This window comes from Falco rusticolus, chromosome 8, assembly GCF_015220075.1.
Source record: "Falco rusticolus isolate bFalRus1 chromosome 8, bFalRus1.pri, whole genome shotgun sequence".
Taxonomy (NCBI): Eukaryota; Metazoa; Chordata; class Aves; order Falconiformes; family Falconidae; genus Falco; species Falco rusticolus.
In genome coordinates, this window is record NC_051194.1 from 32,338,137 (window position 1) to 32,357,149 (window position 19,013).

The window sequence follows — 19,013 nt, forward strand, 5'->3', positions numbered from 1 at the left end:
CAGCCCTCTGCAGCAAAACTGCTGTGGAGTCAGTGCCCAGCTCCTGAAGCCAAAGGGTACACATCTAAATTTTTTTTACAAAGCTGCATTAGACCCTCAGGAAAACACCAAGCCCAATTAAAAAAGCATGATCCAATTAGTATTTCATTTGGTATCGGAAAATCTAGTGCTATCTCCAGCCCTATCTTTTACTAGCTGCCTTCTTTCATTATGGATTCATCTCCTTAAGAAGCTTAAATACTTGTACTTTTCCAATAAAGATCTTGCAAAGTACGTTCAAGGGTAGCTTATTTTAACATTCATCACATTTAACAAGACTTTTACCAGAGCTGAGAGAACGCGTAACTAATTGTTGGAAGAGCTGGTCAGGTTTATTGTGACGGGTAACTGTCGGGCAATTATGATTTATTTATTCAGAGGGAGATAAGGCACGCATTGTTCTCTGGAAGAAAAAAAACCAGGGCTGATCTTAAAGTTAATATTATTTCCCATGCCTTCTTCAATCTTTTCATAACGGAGGGGACCCACCAGAGCACAGTCCTCTGGCTCCCTTCCCTCCAGATTTTTGGGTTGAAGCTTAACCTCTGCCCCGCCCGGCTCCTGGGTCCGGGAAGGCCATGCTGGTGCGACTCCTCCTCCACCTATTTCTTACAAAGTCTGTTGTCGTGGGGGGACACCCGAGAGCGGCGGTGCCCCCGCAGGGTCCCCGAGCCCCGCTCCCCGCCGGGAGGGCGACCGGAGGGCCAGCGGGACGCTGCGGCAGCCCAGGGCCGGGGAAGGAGCAGGGGTGCCTTTTTAATCTGGCAATCAAAGGAAGGATAGAGGGAGAGCTAGAAGGAAAGTGCTCCGGTACTGCCGCCCTTCCTCGGGTCCCTGCGGCGCTCTCCCGGGGAGCAGCGTGCCCTGGCAAACGGAGGCGCGGCGCCGCGGGCGGGCAGCATCCCGGCCGGCACGGCGGAGGCATTGCAGGGCCCGCAGCGGGCACGGCGCTGTCCCGCACCCCACCCGCGCACACAGACCGCGGGCTGGGCAGCTGCGGGCCACCGGTAGCCGAGCCCGGCGCCCCGGACCACTGCCTGCCCCCCCCCATCCCTCCCGCCCCCTTGCCGCTACTGTGCCCGGGCGACCGCTGCCAGGCGGCGGCGCCTGGCCCCGGGGAGGTTTGGGGCTTTCCCGGGGGCCGGGGAGGGCTCTCCCCGCCTGGCAAGGGGTTGCTCGGCCGAGGCCGCCGAGGGGGAGCAATGCCCCGTCCTGCCCCGGCAGTGCCCGGCGTCTGGGCTGCCTTCACTTCTGGCGTGACCCTGCCGTGCTCCGAGCCCCGCGGCTCCAAGCAACCCGACCGAGGAGGAGAAAGGGAGGAAAGAAAAGAAAAGAAAAAAAAAAAAAAAAAAAAGATGTGCCCTGTGCCCCCGCATCGCCCTGGCGTCGCGGCTCCTTCCCGTGCCCGAGCCGAGCCTGGGGGCTGCGCCCGGTGTCCGCCCCCCCCGGCCGCCACTGGCCTCCCCCCCCCCCCCCCCCCCCCCCCCCCGACCGCACCGGCGGCACCGGCATCGCCCTGGGCGCTGGCCGCAGGGTCTTGGCTCGGCAGCCCCTGCCCCTTCACCCCCGCACGGCTCTGCTGCTGCCGCCGCAGCTAACAAGTTTTTATTCGCATCCTCGTCTCTCCAACCTGACAAAGTGACCCAGAACAAACCAACAAACTCTTTTTAATGTAAGGGTTGCTCACCTGGTGCAGTAAAGATCAGATCTCGGAGCAAAGGACTTCTACTGCCAGCCAAGTCTGGTTCCCGACTGCTCAGCCGGAAGAAAGAGCTCCATTAGCTATTTTACATACACTCTTTAAATCTGTTTCAAAGGCATTGATGTAGAGCATAAAGATGCACCTTGCGCGCTGCTGTCAACAGTCAGCCCGAGGCTGGGTCTCGGGCTCTGCGTGTCCAACTCCCCAACACAGGAAAAGTTACAGATTTTTATTTTTTTTTTACTCAAAATCTATAACCCTTTTCTCCACATTCCAGCTCTTCGCCATTCGGCAAAGCTTTTTCCAAACGGTTTTACATTTAATCGGAAACCGTTTGAGTCGTGTTTTGATGCGGCAGCCACTCTGCGTTTATGTGTTGTAAATAAAAGTTAAATCGAAGCCGGTTCACCGACAAGAGGTCGGAGCCCCGGGACTGGGGGTGCCTCGGGCCGTGCCCCCCGGTGCCGGGACAATGCCGGGGCGCGGCGGCACGGAGTGAGCTCCCCGCCGGGGCCGCCCGCCGCCCCCCCGGGGCTCTGCCAGCGGCTTCGGGCACGCCTCGGCCCAGGGAGGGGAGGGGGCGGCCGGGGCAAGGCCGATCCCTACAGCCCCCCCCCGGCCACCCCAGCCACGATCGGCTCCGGACAAACACCAGCGCCTGTTTGGCGAGCAGAGTTCCTACCTCCGCTCAGTCACTTGTTAGCGCTGCCTCGGACCTTGCCCGACGGGGAGGGAGAGGTGCGGTGCTTGGTAATATTCACTGTAAGCCACTGAGAGATTCACTCGCTTAACGCCGGAGTGGCCTCCAGCACCGCAGGGGGGTATGGAGGGAGCCCGGGGCCGGACCCCCGAGGGCCCCATAGGTGCCATCGTCCGGCTCCCAGCGCCCTTCGGAGGGGCGGGCGCGGCGCTCCGTGCCCGGGGGCAGCGCATCTCCCCCCGGCCGGAGCCGAGGCGAGGGCCCCCCGCACCCACGGCCCTCCTAGCAGAGGGGAGAGGAGCGGAGCCCTCTTGTAAAGCTCCCAGCCGTCGGAGCCCGCAAGATAAACATCATTAGAAATCATTGTAATTGGGATTGTGAAATCTGACCTCTGACCCGCCGGGCTACGTGTCACAACCGTGTCTGCTTTGATTCCTCGAAAGGCGGCACAAAGGAACAAGCTCTGTGACAGGAGGCAGCGGGATCTGCGCCCCGGCCCGAGGGGACCGACGGGGGGGGACCACGCGTGGCCTTCCCCTCCTCCCCCGAACCTCATTTGCATATGCAAAGCAGCAGGCCGCCGGGGGGTGGTCGTCGGGCCGGGGCCGGGGTCCTGGAAACGGTTGTGCCCGGCTCTCGAGTGCTGTGGAGGGAGAAATGAGCGTCGGTGCGTCCCTCCACCAGCGGAGGGGGGCAGCGGGGGGGCGGGGGGGCGTCTGTTGGGTGTTGGCTGCGATTCACTCCCCGCAAACGCGCAGCTGCCTCCCGACAGTCGGGGTGTGAAAGAGCCGACCCCCAGGCAGGGAGGGGGAGCGGAGGAACCGCTTTTTCCTCGAGGGCTTTTCCGCCTGGGCTGGTGGGGTGTCCCCTCCCGGGCTTGGGCTCCCCGGCCCATCCGGCCCGACCAGCCCCCAGCTCTCTGGCCGGGGGCCCCCGGTGCGTGACCCCGCCTACCCCCGCCCGCTCCGCACACACCTGGTCCCTCTCCGCGGAGGGGGGGGATGTTGCGGCTCCTGCTCTTACCTCTCGGCTCCACCGCGGGCTGATGCTGCTGAGCCCCCGGGGGGCGGCCCCCCCGCCACTGCCGGCCAGAGGACATCCCCCGCGGGGCTGTCTGCCCCGGCCCCCACGGGGGACCGAGGTCACTCATGGAGCCAGCGAGGGCAGACCTGGCCCACGCCGGCCTGCGGCGGTCCCCTCATACGCCCCGCTCAGCTGCTCTCGCCGAGAAATCCTAAAAGCATAATTACATTAAAAAGCCTGATTTGTTTAAATAATCCTCTTTAGGCTCCCCTTAATCTGCCCTATATTTCCCCCGTCGTCTTTATTCCTGACTTGTTCCGCTCAGCTGAGCTTGGCCGGACACCCCGCGGCTGAGGAAACCCCTTTTCATCCTCCTCCTCCTCCGGAGCCCCCCACCCTGCGGACGCCCCCCGCGCCCGGGAGCCTGTCCCCGGCCGCAGGTAGGCAGCGGGCCGGGGGTCTGTCGGTGGGGCGGGGGGGGCTGCCTTAGCAACACCCGTATCCCGCGGGCGGGGAAAGCCAGGCGGGTCGGCGCCCTGTTCCCTGGGCAGGGCAGGGCGGGGGCCGGCCGCGGAACGCTCTCGGGAAGCGTCATTACCCGGGTTTTAGGGGGAAAATGGCATTTTTCGCCTGCGCAGCTCCGGCGGAGTGCGAGGCGGCGGGTGTGTGGGAAAGGCAGAGAACTGAGCTGGGATTACAGCGCGGCAAGGGGCGATGGGGGTGTCTCGCGTCCCCCCGACAGCAGCAAGTGGAGGGGACTGGGGGGTGTCTGGACGTGCCCCCCGAACCCTGCCGGTGCCCGCCCGCCGGGACCGGGCTGTCGGCGGCCGCTGCTTCCGCCCCGCCCCGCCCCGGGCGTGCGGGCTCGGACTTCGAAGGCCGCTTTATTTTCCTCGGTGCGGAAGATTTAAATCCATGTTTCATCCCATGGAAAAGAGGAGAGGGAGAAAGAAACGCCGAACTTTAGATGGCGCTGTACAAACGTGTTATGTAAGCCTCCGAGTATTCCCGGCTGCTGGCCTGCAGAGTAGCGGAGCCCTCGCGGGCAGAGAAGGGCTGGGCTGGGCGGGGATGGGGACGGGGTTGGATGCGCTGGGTGGGGGATGGGGTAAGAGGAGGGTCCTGCCCCTCCGGCAGCGGAGCGCGGAGGGCAGGGGGCTCTACACCGGCAGCCAGCTTCGGCCTGCGCCTCCATCCCCGGTCGGTGACAGCTAACGGCAGCGCTAAGCAGAAACAGTTAAAAAGCAAAACAAAAATGGCAAGAGGCCATCTTCCGTTGCCCCTCTGCTATCCCTTCCCCTCGAACACACGGAAACTCCCTATGCCTCCGACGGGCGACGGGAGGCGGGGGAGCTGCAGGGCTTGTACGAGCGGCAGGCTGCGCCGGTCCCTGTCCGCACCCAGCATGCCCGGTCCCAATCCCCGGGGCATGGCCTCGCGCTGTCCCGTGCCTCCGGGCTGGATGCAGGAGAGGGCTCCCCTGGCTCGAGCCTCACTTCACGGCTCCCGCTCGCCCGCTTCTCGCTGTCGCCCCGCCGGCTGCGGGCCTCGGGGAGGGATTCAGAGGAGCAGGAAGGAAAGGAAGGAAAGCCGACAGACAGCCCCGTCAGGGGGGGCTGCGTGCTCTCCACCCCGCCCCGGTGCCCGATGTGAGCAGGGCCACGAGGAATGGAACCCCGGCGGCCGCCCCCGGCTCCGCGGGTCCCGCGCAAGGCCCGCGTGGGCCGCCAGGCCCGGGCACGGTGGCCCTCGACGCCCGGAGGCAAAGCCACGTGCACAGCCCGACCCGGTCCTGTCGGTTGCCGGGCCTGCGGTGCAGAGAACCTCCCCGGGACGGGGCACAGCTGGACCGAACCGGGGTGGCTGGAAAAGCGGGACAGGGCCGCAGCCGGGAGTCCTGCCGCGCCGCCAGCCCGCCGCCACCCCGCGCTCCCCGGGCACGCGTGAGCCCGAGCCCCGGCGGGGAGCGGCGGCAGGCGGCGGGGAGCGGGGGGCAGGCGGCGGGGAGCGCTCCTGGGGAGCGGCGGCGCAGCCCCCGGTGCCGAGCGGCGATCGCTCCGGTCGTCTCCTGGACACGGCTCTGCCCTGCCCGGGGAGAGCTCCTGCCTGGGAACTCGGGGTGGGAGCAGCCCCTCTCGGAGCGAGGCGAGGAGCTGTCAGGCAAATCCCTTTTCAACACATCCCGGAGCTCCAAATGTCCAGGCGGTTTCAGGCATTTTTCCTGCAGGAGCTGGTGATAGATTATTACCATTATCACGAGGTGTTTTTTATTTCTTGTTAAAAAGGAAGACGCAGGAGGTGAGGCACGACCACAACAGTCAAAGAGAATTTTTTTTTTTAAAAGGCTAGAAAAATAAAAAGAGAAAGTAAAAAAAAAAAAAAAATCAAAGGCCTCAGGGTTTGAACCAGGGTATGAGCGTTTTAAAAATTGCTGCACTGATCAATCGAAACAAAACCTAAATACACTACCGAAATGGCACTATATAAACAGCGTATCATGTATGTATATATATATTTATTTATTAGATTATGTATATATATATACCAACATCCATACACTAAAATAAAGAATTACAGCCAGCCTGGATCCTGAACACAGTCTACACTTTATTTCAGACTACAGATTTCTGAACATAATAAATCTTTGGCTTGTAGGCGGCGGGTTCAGTCTCGCAGTCTGTGGATCAGAATTAGTTTTTTTTCCTCGGGAAAAAAGAAAAAAAAAAAAAAGGAGACAGAATTCACACACACACACACACACACACAAAAAAAAGATCGAACGAAAGATCAGAAAGTCAGACATTTACTGTAAAACAAGAGCAACGGACATCGAGGGGAAAAAAAAACCGAAAGCAAACAAAACGAACAAACGAACAAAAGAAGGGGGGGAAGAGAGGAGAGAGGGGAGAGAGAAACTGTCCAGCAAATAGAGATCGCTACACATATTCTTACCTGAAATTAATATATACAAGTTCATATGCTGTTTGGCTATATAGAGGATATTTTTTAAGTGTTCATATTTTTTTTTCTTAATCGGAGTCCTTATACTATGGATAGACAATAGATCTGCTTTTAAATAGCACCTGTCCGCCTCCCCGGCCGGCGGGCCGGCACCGCGGCGGCGCAGGGCTGGGGTCCGCGCCGCCTCACTCGCTCTCCTCTTTGTCCTGCACGGTGGTGGTGGAGTGGTTGTAGAGTCCCTGGGCCATGAGGTGGCAGCGCCAGCCCGTTCTTGATGCCCGTCGCCTTCTTGATCTTGGCTCGTTGTTCTGGAACCAGATCTTGATCTGGGACTCGTTGAGGCTGAGCTCCTGGGCCAGGCTCTGCCGCCGCTGCTCCGTGATGTACCGGTTCGCCTGGAACTCCGCCTTCAGCCGCTGCAGCTGCTCGGCCGTGAACGCCGTCCGCGGCCGCTTGTCCTCCTTCTCCGTCTTCTTCTTCTTCAGCTTCCTGGTGCGGGGGCCTGCGGGCAGGGCACACACACGCCGCTGGGCAGGGCCGCGCCGCCGACCGACCGACCGACCGACCGCCGCCCCTGCCCCGCCAGCCGCCGGAAAAATGGCCGGCGGGCGAATTTGTGCCGGTCCCGTGTGTCGTGTCCCCCCCCGCCTCCAACCCCGGCACTGCCGCCCCGGCACGGCGGAGGGAAGGATGGGGAATGATAGGGGAGGCCGGGGCCGAGCGCGCCGCCCGCGCATCCCCGCCGCCCCCGCCGAGCTGGCCCCCGCCGAGGGGAGCGGCGCCCCGCTCGCCCCCCGCCCCGGCACACGTCCGGGCCGCCGCTCCGCCGGGACGGGCCACGCTCGCTCCGCGCTGCCCGGGGCCAAGGCCCGCCGGCCGGACAGGGCTCCACCGGGCGGCGCGGGGCGCCAACGTCCCCGCGGCCCGGCACCGGGGAGCCGCCGCCAGGCCGGGGACTGCCCCTCTCTCCTTCGGGGGGCAAAAGCCCGCACCGCAAGGCCGGCCCAGCCCCGGGGGGGAGCCTGTCCGCCGGAGCCACGCCGCCGCCCGGGTCGCCCGGGCTCTACGGCGGCCGCTCCTTCCCGGGGACCCCGGCCCCGCCTGCAGCCCCCTCCGTGAACCCCAGCCGAAGGCAGTGCCCCCCCCCGCCGCTCCATCCCCAGGCCGGGCCGGGGCCAGGTGAAGTGCCACAGAGCTCACCGGGGAAGCGGCCCGGCCGAGGAGCTGCCCTCAGCCCCCTGCACGACGGCCCGGCCCGGCCCGGCCCGGCCTGGGGGGGAGAGGAGCGGGGAGGGATCGCTGGAGGAAGGGATCTGCGAAAATCCCCCGACAGCTGCCAGGCTCGGCGGGCGGCCCCGGGCTCGCAGCCCCCCGCCAGCCGCAGCCACAGCCGGAGCCGGCGAGGCCTCCCGGCCGCCGAGTAGGCCGAAAGCTCCTCTCCCGGCGCAGCCCTTCCCCAGAGCGGGGGGCTCCCCGCGGCTCGCCGGCGGCTGCTGGCGGGGAGGGGGACGGGGCCCGGCGGGATGCTCCCGGGCCCGGGCGGCGGCGGGGCGGAGGGCGCGGGGAGTGAATCGCTTTGCCCCGGCACCTTGCAGCGGGGTGCCGGCGCCTCCGACCGCCGCAGCCCGCTCGTTCCCGGAGCCGGGAGAAGCGGCGGGGCCGGCGGGCAGCTCCGAGCACAACAAAGAGAGCGGCCGAACCCAGCCGAGCCAGTCGCCCCTCGCCCTTCTCCCCTCCGGGCTGGGGCGAGCGAGGAGCATCGGGGAGGACATGCAGAAATGACCCTCTGCCCGAGGAACGGGGAGGGAAGGAAATGAAGGCGCAAGTGCAAAACGCCTGGCGCACGGCGGCCCTGGGAATCCGCAACAAAACACCCGTGGCCGGGCCGGCCGGCAGCGAGGGCCGCGCCGTCTGACAGCTCTATCACTCCATCAATCACCCGAGTCAATCAAAGTGGCTTTTCTGAGTTTCGAGTCACTGGACGTGTCAATAACTGGGGATGGAGATGGCGCGGCCGCTAGCGCCGCACTGACCGCCGGCAGGGAGCCGCCGGACCGGGGCCGGGCCCGGGGCCGGGCATCGCCGCCTTCCCCGTGTCCCGGAGCGGCCCCCAGGCAGCCGGCCCCGCGCCCCCCGGGCCGGCACAGGGCAGCCCACCCCGGCCCCGGCCCGCGCTGCGGATCCCTGGCTGCTGGCCTGGGGGGGGCCGCGGGGGAACCCTCTCTCCTCGCCCTCCGTTTCTTTTAAAAAATACAATTAAAAATAGAAACCAACGGTGATAAAATACGAGGCAGCCGGGGGCACCTGGGTTACTGTTAGGAGATGTGGAAATGTGGAAAAGGGCGGCAGAAGGGGGCCTGGAGGGCCGAGCAGGCAGCCCCCCCGGGGCAGCCCTGGGCAGGGGCGCGTCCCCTCCCCGAGCGCCGGGCCCCGAACCGCAGCACCGAGCACCGGCTCCCGCGGCAGTGCGCGGCCTAAGGGCCGGCCTGGCTCTGCCTCGCTGCAGAGGCCCCGAGGAACAGCCCCTCCGCCACCTTCCCAAAAAAAGCCCCTTTTTCCTCGTCTTCCGAAAGCACCCCCATACACACGCACCTCCAGCAGCCGCTCAACATGTGGCTCGGGTCTCCCCCCCACCCCCGAAAAGCCACCAGCATCCAGAAAAAAAATAAAATAAGGGGAGAGAAAGCCCCACAACACGGGAGCAGCCGAATCCACTGCCTTTTCTCGCAGCCCTCCCGCCCCACGCCGCCGCGCTGCGGAACGCCCCGGGCTGCGGCACGGCGGGGCGAGCGGGGGGCATGGGCAGGGGCCCTGCGCGGCGAAACGCGTCCGAACCGGGCCCGGCGTCATTCACATTCGGGAGACTTGGAGGAGGAAGGGGGGGGCAGGGGGGGAAACACGTCTCCTCTCGCCCCGGGTGACCCAGGACACCCCCCCCACCCCACCCCCCGCGCCTCCCCACGCGAGGTCCTCAGCAGGCCGGGAGCCAAAGCAAAAGGAGGAAGAGGGGAAGGGGGGAAGGGGGACCTTGTCACGATTTTAACAGCTCCCAGATGCGCCGCGGTTCCTTACCCGAGGACGGTCTGTCTGAATACCTAGTGCAGTAGACCCAGGCAGGCCACACCAGCGGCTGTTGCGAGTCGGGCTTTATAACAGGTCCTCCATTATTAGAGCCCATGAGGAGGATGGCGGGGCTGCCGTGCTCCCCGTACTTCGCCGGGTGAGTCTCGCCCCCGTCGGCGGGGGGCTTCGCCGCCCCCGACGCCGCCGCCGCCGCTGCCGCCGCGGCGGGGCTGCCTTTGGCGGCGGCGGGCGGCGGGCGGCGGCGGCGGCGCGGAGCCGTCGGGACGGCAGTTCGAGTCCGGGCAGAGGAGGGAGGGCGGGTTGGGCGGCCGGGCCAGCAGCGGGTTGACGTTTTCTCTACCTGAGCTCTGCCCCCGGTCTCCGTCCCGCTCCCGGCTGCCTCTCCTCCTCCGCCGCCGGCCGGCGCGGGCGGCTCCTTCTTGCAGCCGAAGTCCGGCCTTAGGATGTTGTCGATGAAAAAGTTGGTGGTGCGGTGGGGCGGCGGCGGCGGCGGCGGCGGGGGCGGCGGGGGCGGCGGCGGGGCAGGGGCAGGGGGCAGGGCGCGGCGGGGGAGGCGGGCGCGGGGCTGGGGGACACGGGCACGCTCTCGCCATCGCTGCCGCTGCCGCTGCTCGCCGGGCCGGGCGCCGCGTCTCGGTGGCCGTGCCCCTCCGGCGGCTCTTCCATGCTCAGCCCCCGCCACGGAGATCGCTGCCTCTTTTCCCCCCCACCCACCCACTTTACGCCCACCCCACTTTGCCGGTGGGTGGCGGGGTGGAAAAGGGGGAGGAAAAATTTTAAAAAAAGAGGAAAAAAAAAAAGGAAAAAAAAAAGAAAAAAAAAGATTAAAATCCACTTGTTGGGCCGGAGCTGAGATTTTTTTTCTCCCCCTCGCACGGATGGATCCAAACCCGGGGAGACACTCGAGGGCTTCTTTCCCCCTTCTCCCGATCAGCTTATATTTCCACCACCAAGAAAAAAAAAAAAAAAAAAAAAGAAAAAAAAAAAAAGGAAAAAACACCCAACCAAACCCAAGAAGGTGTGCGGCAACACTGCGGCCCCCCCCCCCAAAAAAAAACCTGCCCCCCCGAAAATCCGTCAAAATCTTGCCCATGTCCCCGCCGCCGCCGCGGCTCCGCGCTGCCCCGCTGTCACGCTGCGCTCTACCCACGCCGCGGGCTGCCGGAGCCTTCCCCGCCAGCCTGGTGGTGCATGCCGCCCGGGCCAATTTATTAATTTTTTTTTAAATTATTTTTTTCCCCTCTTTTTTTTTTTAATTAAAAAAAAAAAAAGGCCAAATCTCTGACAGCTCCGGTCCGTGCAACAAACTCTCCCTAAAAAATCCCTCAGCCACACTTTTTTCACTCGCACCGGAAGCACGTGAGGCGGCCCCGCACGTGGGGGCGGCCAATGGCGCGCCGCCGCCGCCGCTGACACCCCGCGCCGCGCCCAATGGGCGCCCGGCGGGCCGCCGCCATAAATACCGCGTGGGGACGGGACGGGACGGGCGGCGGGAGCGGTACGACGGGGCGGGGGCTGCAGTGCCCGCACCTACACGCGTATATAGCCGCCCCCCCCCCCAACAACTTCTTCCAGCCGCGCCGTATCCTGAGCGGGCCGCCGCGGGTGGCGGAGATGTGGTCATCAGCCGCGCTCCTGCTGCCCCCCATAATAAATGCCCCCCCCCCCAATTATCTGTGGGTGCTCTTTTTTCCCCTTTTTCTTTTCCATTCTACCGCGGCGGGGTTCGGCAGCGGGGAGGGGGGCGTAGGGGTTGGCGAACGGGATGGGGATTGCCCGGAATCGAAACTTTTTTTTTTTAAGGAATAAAAAATGAAAATAATAATAATTAATAATAGCAGAGGCAGGAGCCGCTGCCGCGGCGAGCCAGGCTCACGGCCGCGGCCGCTCGGCTGGTTTGTTCCTTCACTGGAGTTGGGCGTTGGGGTTTTTTTTTCGGAATATGAAGCAGCCCAGCCGCCAGCTCACAGCTGAATTCGTATCGTGTTTCTTCGTCTGCTATTTGATGTTTGTTTGTTTGTTTGTTTGGGTTCAGCTTGTTATTTCCCCCCCCCCCTGTTTTTGGGGTTTCGTTGGGTGCGTTTTTCTGTTTGTTTGTGCCCGGCGGAGCGAGCACCTCGGGACGTGTGGTGAGGCACAAGGGAAAATTAAGGATTCTAAAGGGTGGGAAGAAAAGCGCACTTTTTCAGGACCGATGCAGCTTTCTAAAAAATAATTTCCAGGGTAGAAAAAGAAAATTCCAAACTCCCTGAGCCCAGTTTTGTTTTTGCTGGACTGCTGGGGCTGCAGCCGAGCGCCGCGGGGAGGGCAGCTCTGCCGGTGCCTTCAGCCGGCGGCCCCGGGGCGGGGGGCCCAGCGGCTCGGGGAAGGGCAGTGCGGGTGCTCTGGGACCCCCCCCCCCCCATTTCACATGCCGGGGGAGGGGGGGCCGGCGGCGGGCTGGGTGCCCGGAGCCGCGGCTGCTTCCCGGCCGGCCGCAGGCACCTGCTGCGGGCTGGGGCCGCTCTCCGGCCCGGGGCTGCGGGTAGGGCAGCTCCCGGCGTTTTCCCTTCCTGACGGAACCGAAGAGCCCGTATGTCCGTCCCCCCCGCTGCCTCGGGAACCTTCGGCCAGCGGGGAGGCCGCGGGATCACCGCGCCCCGCTCCGCGCCCCTCCGCGGGGCCGGGCCGCGTCACGTGCCGCCGCCTATACATCCTATATGTGCACGGGTGCGCGCTGAGAACAGGCCGGCAGCTGCGTCTGTGTGTGCCCGCGCCTCGCCGTTACCCTGCGGGCCGCGCTGCGGGGCCGGAGCGGCGGGGCTGCCCCCCGCCTCGCTCCGCGGTACGGCCGGGGGCGCTGCCGGGGCCGCACGCTGGGTGCCCGGCCGGAGCCCCCCGGGCGCCCGGCGGCGTGTTTGCGGCCGCACCTCCGAGGCACGTTCGGTTATTTTCCGCGGCGGGGAAACATTACGGGATTGTTACCTCCAACCACACAATAATCCCCTAAAATAATAGCTGGCAGGACACAATCGGCTCTGGAATCAAGAGCTTCATCCGCAATTAAATGAATGTTAAACCCCCCCTGCATTCACAATATCATATCATTTACTCGCACCGAAATTGGGTTTATTTATATTTAAGTTAGCAAAATTGAAATCTTTATCCCAAAAGCGAGCGTGGGTACTTAATTAAATTCTAATTAGGACACTATCAATATCCCATTTAGCCACGTAGCCTTTGTGAGCCGCGGTCCCTTTCAGAGCTGTAAATGGGGGCTCGCTGCCTTATCTCTCCTGCAAGAGACGCCTTGAGAAGGGCTGCAAAAGATAATTTATAGGTTTTAATTACTCTTCATTCCGCCTGATCAGCTTGGCGTTCATCACAGGACGGCGAATAAAACCTGGTCAAAAGCACTGTCACTATTCCCTGGCAAGACGCTTAATCAAAGTAAGCAGGGCCATATTACACGCTGCGAGCTTCTTCACGTAATTTCCCAGCTGCTGATAAAGCTAGTTGAATAATGCTGCAGTCCTTCGGAGACACCATTTACAGAAATGACTTTATTGACGGCTTAACGTCGGTAATTCATTTTACCTTTCATGTATTGGGAGCCCGGATTTGTTACAGTAATAGGATGATAAATGTCCTGGCGGCCCTATAGCTTTTATTATTGAATACAATACACACACCCATCCTTAAATGTTCCAAAATTGGGTAACAAAAGGGAGAGAGAGAGAAATCGAAGCCTTTAACTATTTAATTTGCCTTCCTGAGCGCGCAGGGCGGGGGGCGAAGTGTGTGCGGGTGTGTGCACGGGTGTGTGTACGGCGAGGCGGGGGGGGTGGGGTGGTGTTGTTGCATCTGGAGTCCTCCCTTCTTCTAGAAACTGTTCTGGATTTTAAAGGCTTCTCTATAAATTGAGTAGGTTTGTGTACGGAGGGGGTGGGGGATCGACTAGATGAATGAGGAGGGGTTAAAGGAAAAGACGATGTATATTTCCAGGCTGGATATTTTTTCCGCCGCGACCCTTCCTATCTAAATAGATAAATATTACTCTCCGGCTAGCAGATAGTTACAGTAATCGGAGTAATATGTCTACACCGTGTCTTAAGGACGGAAGCTTGGAGAAAAAAAAAAATAAAAAATCCTTTCATAGGAAAAAGTTCCCTCCGTAACTTGTGGGTGCCGCTGGGTTGCGGGGCGCCCGTCGGGGCCTCCCGGCCCCGCAGAACCCCGCGCTCGCTGCCGTCGGGAGGGGCCGGTCCCGCCGAGCCGCCGGCGCGTCCAGCGGGGCCGGGGCACACAGCCGTCCCCGAAAGGGCTACGGGGGCCGGGGCCGGGCTGCGGCGCTCCCTGTCCCTCGGAAGTGCCCCGGGGCGATCTCAGGCTCTTGCAGGATGATGTCCCCACGGGCTCTGGGCGCTGGGGCTTGGGTCAGCCGTCCTGGCGTGGGGAGGGAGAAGATCAAATGCGGGAGGCGGAGAGCAGCCGAGGGGCGGCGGGGGCGGGGAGCAGGGCTGGGATCCCCGGTACACGCCGTCGGGTTGCGGGGAGCGCGGGCGAGTCGCTCCCGCCGCACGGCACCAGCCTGAGGCGCCCGCAGCCGCTTCGGAAATCGGGCGAAAGGATTTCTCCGATTTCGTTGTATTTACTTTCTTCTTTATTTCCCTCTCGCTCCTTCTTTTTTTTCTTCTTCTTCTTCTTCTTCTTCTTCTTCTTCTTCTTCTTCTTCTTCTTCTTCTCCTCTTCTTTTTCTTCTTTTTGAGGAAGGCCACCAAAGAGAGGAGGTTTTAAATTTGAAATTAAAAATAAAATTAAAATCGGATCAAAAATCCTTTGCGGTTTTTTTTTTTTTTCTCGGCGCCCTTATAGGAAGGAGGAAGTATAGAAACGTGGTTAATATACGCTGTGGTAATCCTATTTCTAGGTCTAGATCAGATCTCATTGGGGCCTTTGCTGAAGGACATAAATGAGTTGTTCTAATACAATAGATTTCATCCTTCCTACAGGGACTGGCTGACCAGAGGTTTTGTTAAAAGTGAATACGAATAGATTTCTGCTACAAGTGCAGCATTATTATTATGAGCTGTAAGGTCAGACTATACATTCCGGGTCCCCAAAGCCTATAGACCCTGGGAAATGCGCGGGATATACCACGTCATTGTACCTGACAGTCTCTTCAATAGACTAATTCAATTATCGCTTGGGGATTCAGTCTTCATTGAAAGCAATAATAGCAGTGTAATTCGTTGGTAAATAGGTATGGGAAGCAGCCCCGCTCGAAACTTTTTTCGGGGCACAGGTTTCTATCCCTGGGATTCCAAACCTCTCCCGGTGCAGGCGCGGGGAGCGGGCAGGGAGGAAGGGGTGGTTTTAATTGCGGAGGAGGGCCGGGCAGCGGGTAGAGCCGGCGCGGCCGGCCGGAGCGGCAGTCCCGCACCCCGGGCCGGAGAGGCAGCCCCGCACCCCGGGCCGGCGGGCAGCGCGGCCACACCGCTCCCCCGAGAGGTTCCCGGGGCGCCGGGGATGTTGTGCCCTGGTGTCCTGGTGTACAGTTATGAATCAATTACCGTCCAGGACCACCCCCACCCCAGCAATGCAGCCCGGCTCTCAAGTCACAGGGAACTGTAGGAAAGATTTAATTGTATTTACTTCATTGTCTGGCCCCGCTTCCTAAGGGGGACGGGGACGAAAACACCCCGCAGAATTTTCTGGGAAGAGCAGGGAAAACTGTCGTTCTTATTCTTGGCGGTATTATTGGTTTGTTCTTTTCCTACAAGGAAATTAAAAAAAAGAAGAAAAGAAAGAGAGGAAGAAAAGAAAGCAAGACAGAGAGAAAGAAAGAAAAAAAAAGAAAGAAAGGAGAGGAAGGAGAAAGAAAGAGAAAAATAAAAAGAACAAGGAAAAAGAAAAAGGAAGGGGAAAAGAGAAAGGAAAAAGGCTAAATAAAAAAGGAAAGGAAAATAAAAAGAAGAGGAAATAAAAAGAAAAAGGAAAAGCAAAAAGAAGAGGAAAAAGAAAAAAGGCAGAAAACCAGAGAAGATAGAAAAAAGGAGAAGTAGCATAGAAAACATTTAAATAAAAATTAGAAAGAAAAGAAAACAAAAGACAAGACAAGAAAAAAGAAAAGACAGGAAAGAAGAGAAAAGAAGAGAGAAGAAAAGAAATGAGAAAAGAAAGGAAAAGAAGATAAAAAGGAAAAGAAAAGAAAAGAAGAGAAGAGAAAAGAAGAGAAAAAAGAGAAGAGAAGAGAAAAGAAGAGAAAAGAAGAGAAAAGGAAAAGAAGAGAAAAGGAAAAGAAGAGAAAAGGAAAAGAAGAGAAAAGGAAAAGAAGAGAAAAGAAGAGAAAAGAAAAGAAAAGAAAAGAAAAGAAAAGAAAAGAAAAGAAAAGAAAAGAAAAGAAAAGAAAAGAAAAGAAAAGAAAAGAAAAGAAAAGAAAAGAAAAGAAAAGAAAAGAAAAGAAAAGAAAAGAAAAGAAAAAAGAGAGAAGAGCTCTCTGCTTTCCGGTGGCCTGGCTGCAAACCCCTTCCCATCTGCTTCCCGAGCCCCCTCCCGCCTCCCACCCACAGCTGCAGCCCACCCTACCTCGCAGCGAGCAGCTCAAGTCACCTGGAGCGGCCGCCTTAAAAAGTCCCAGCTCCCGGAGATGTTGCTCGCTGGCTGGCCGGGGGAGGAATACATCCGAGACGGGCAGCGACATCCTCTCGACAGGCGAGCAGTGCAGGCGGCTTTCTCCAGCCCCGTCTGCCTCCCTGACAATCTGGTTTAAGTTACAGTGGATGTTTCCGAGCGCTGCGTTACCCCACTTCGGGGCAGATGCTCCTGTCCCCTCGCCGAGCGCGCTGCGAGCGGGGGCTGAAAGTTCCGCGGCAGCGAGAGGGTGCGCGCCCGTCCCCGCTCCGCCGGGCTGGTCCCGCCGTGCGCTCACTGCCCGCTCGCACGGTGCCGGGCTGGCTCGAGCTCATTTACATTTTTAAGTACGTTTTTAATTTCCTCCGGCTCTCCCTACCCGGGTCTCGCCCTGCCGCCGGGTAGCCCGGGGAAGGGTCGCGGGCACTTTCGCTGCCCGGCCCGGCGGGGTAGCAGCGGGGTCGGCCCGGCGGGGCTCCGGCGGGCGGGGGGTGCCCCGGCCCGGACAGAGTGCCGGGGCTTGGCCTTGGGACGGGCCCCCCAAGACTTTTGCCACCTCGAGTGAGTGCAGGGTTCTTCCTGGCAGTAAAGCCATTCCCTTTCCCGGCTTGTGGATTTGGGGCTGACAAAGGGGCACGCGCGGGACCGCCGCCCCCCCGCTGCTCTGCCGTGTGTGTGTGTGTACATCTCCACGCGGACCCGCCGTGCCTCCCAACCCACGCGTGCAGCGCCTGCACTTGCGTGACAGGGTTTGCCCGTGCATTTGTGCGCCCGAACGTGGGTGCAAGCGGGCGCGCAGGGGAACACTGCCTTGCACCCAGCCTGTGCAAATGGGTGCAGCTGCTAGCTCTGAAGGTGCACACGGGCACGGCACCCCCCACCGCCCCCCACCCCCCCTCCCCGAGTTCTCCATCACCCGGGGACCACCCTGAGGGGCTCCCGCTGCGAACCCCGCGCCTGTCCCCTGCCCAGGAGCAGAGGGACGGTCGCCGTGGGAAGTTTGCTCAACTCTTTGCATGGAGGGATGCTCCTCTCCCCGGCTGCCAGGTGCTTGCCTTTCTCAGCCCGCGGGAGGTGTTTGCCCTAGGGGTCGCTGGGCACCTCCCGTGGCTCGGGCAGATCCAGCCTTTAGGATTTTTGCCCCGGGGTCCAAAGGCAGCACCAGTGCCGGGGGAACCGGGTGTCAGCACTTCTCCCCTCCCAGTCTGCAGGCAGCTCAGGGCTTCCTCCCTACCAGTGCGTTGGAGGAGGGTCAAGCCCCGTGCCCCTCACCACGGCGAGCCCCCTCTGTCACTGACCTCCCCTCCCCATCGGCGGGCCGTGGCTGCGGGCCGGGCCCCGGGCCCGGGGGGCGATGCCGGGTGGGGGGTGTGCCGGCCTGCGCCGGGCCAGGGTGCGGGCACCGGGGAAGTTTGAGAGGGGGAGGGGGGGGAGAGAAATCCTTTGTGTTTTTGTCCTCCTTTGTTCCGGAATTAACTTGACCAGTGGGGCCGGGAAGCAGCACGATTTCGATTTGAAAAAGCAGGGGAGAGGGGGGCTTCTTTTGATCCTCATCGGGGAAAATGATGCTCGGGGAGGTGGCTGCAGGCGCTGGCACCGGCGCTGGGGTCTCTCTGCGGCGACTTACAGCAACATTTCGTTGAAGGCACTATTTCTGCCTTGCATGGCAACTTTCGGCTTTAATTATCCATGTTGCTCCTACGAGCAGGGCTTGCTCCTCTCTGCTCATCTGTTCCCAGGGAGAGAAAACAGTGTGTGTGGGGCTAGAACGCAGCAAGACAAAATAATCAGCTTTAAAAGTACGTGCTGGCTTGGGGGGGACGGGGGGACGACGACGACGGGGGGACAGAGGCAGAGAGTAAAGCAAAATAAGTCTATTGCCTGGAGAAATGATGCAATGTTACTGCTGCCCAGTGGCAGTAACCGGAATTGGGTCATTTTAGGGACAAACACCGGCAAAATTCAAGTCACGTCCACTTTTGATATAAGGATGTGTCCTCTTTAAAAATTGTTATGCAAAAGACCCTCGTACGTGATCTTCTTGCGATAAAAAGCAGCAAGGCAAATATTGGAGCCCGAGTCAATAATGTATGAACAGATTAAGCAACCTTTCTCCCAGGCAATTATTTCAGCAATTGCAAACCTCGCTCGCTCCAGATTTCAGAAATAATAATAACAATAATAGCAAAAGTAAATAAAGCCCAGAGCAAGTGCTATGGTCTCTTGCTCTTTGCCCCCCGATCGGGAAGGATGGGAGGTTTGGTGTTATTTTTTTTTTTTTCCCAGCCGGGGACAGCAGCCGAGATGGTATTTAAACCAGCATCAGCCTGAAAATCACAACAATTCATAATAATCTACGGATCGCGGGAGTAAATAGGCATATCGCGGGGACACCGGCCTGCCTGTATTTATTTGTCTTTAAAGCTCCGGGTAAATTAAGTTTCCGGCTGTGTAATTCTAACAAAAGGTGATAGAAAACGCACTGGGGGAGTAATAGATGGTGGCACCAGGGATCAGAGGGGGGAATGGCTTTAATGCTGATTTATGTGCCGAGGGCCGGGGCTCGCCGCCGCCGCCGCGGGAGCAAGGCGGGCAGCTCCGCGGGTGCGGGGGCTGCGCGGGGTGGGGGCGGCCGGGCCGAGCGGAGCCCCGGGCACGGCCCGCAGCGGGGAGCCCTGCCGGAGCCGCTGCGGGGGGCTGGGCCCCGCGCCCCTCGGGGGCTGCTTCCCTGCGTGGGCCGGGACACGCGTCCCGCCCTGGCCGGCATCGCCAGGGGATCCCGGCGGGGAGGTGAACGCGGCTGCCGGAGAAGGGCCGCGGGTGCGGGCAGGGGGCCTGGCGGCAGGGACCCGGGTGCCTCTGCCCACTCAGCGAGGGCAGAAGGCAGAGATC

The 19,013-nt window shown here is 60.9% G+C and overlaps 1 protein-coding gene across 1 annotated transcript; it reads right to left on the reverse strand.

Moving 5' to 3' along the window:
- Positions 1–6,504: 6,504 nt before the first annotated feature.
- On the reverse strand, positions 6,505–10,175 carry LOC119152802 (homeobox protein engrailed-1-like). Its single transcript, XM_037398493.1, is given in 7 exon segments — positions 6,505–6,679; positions 6,681–6,730; positions 6,733–6,927; positions 9,498–9,744; positions 9,746–9,891; positions 9,894–10,002; positions 10,005–10,175. Coding segments are annotated over 7 exon segments (987 nt in total). The 3' UTR covers positions 6,505–6,610.
- Between the last annotated feature and the right edge of the window lie 8,838 nt (positions 10,176–19,013).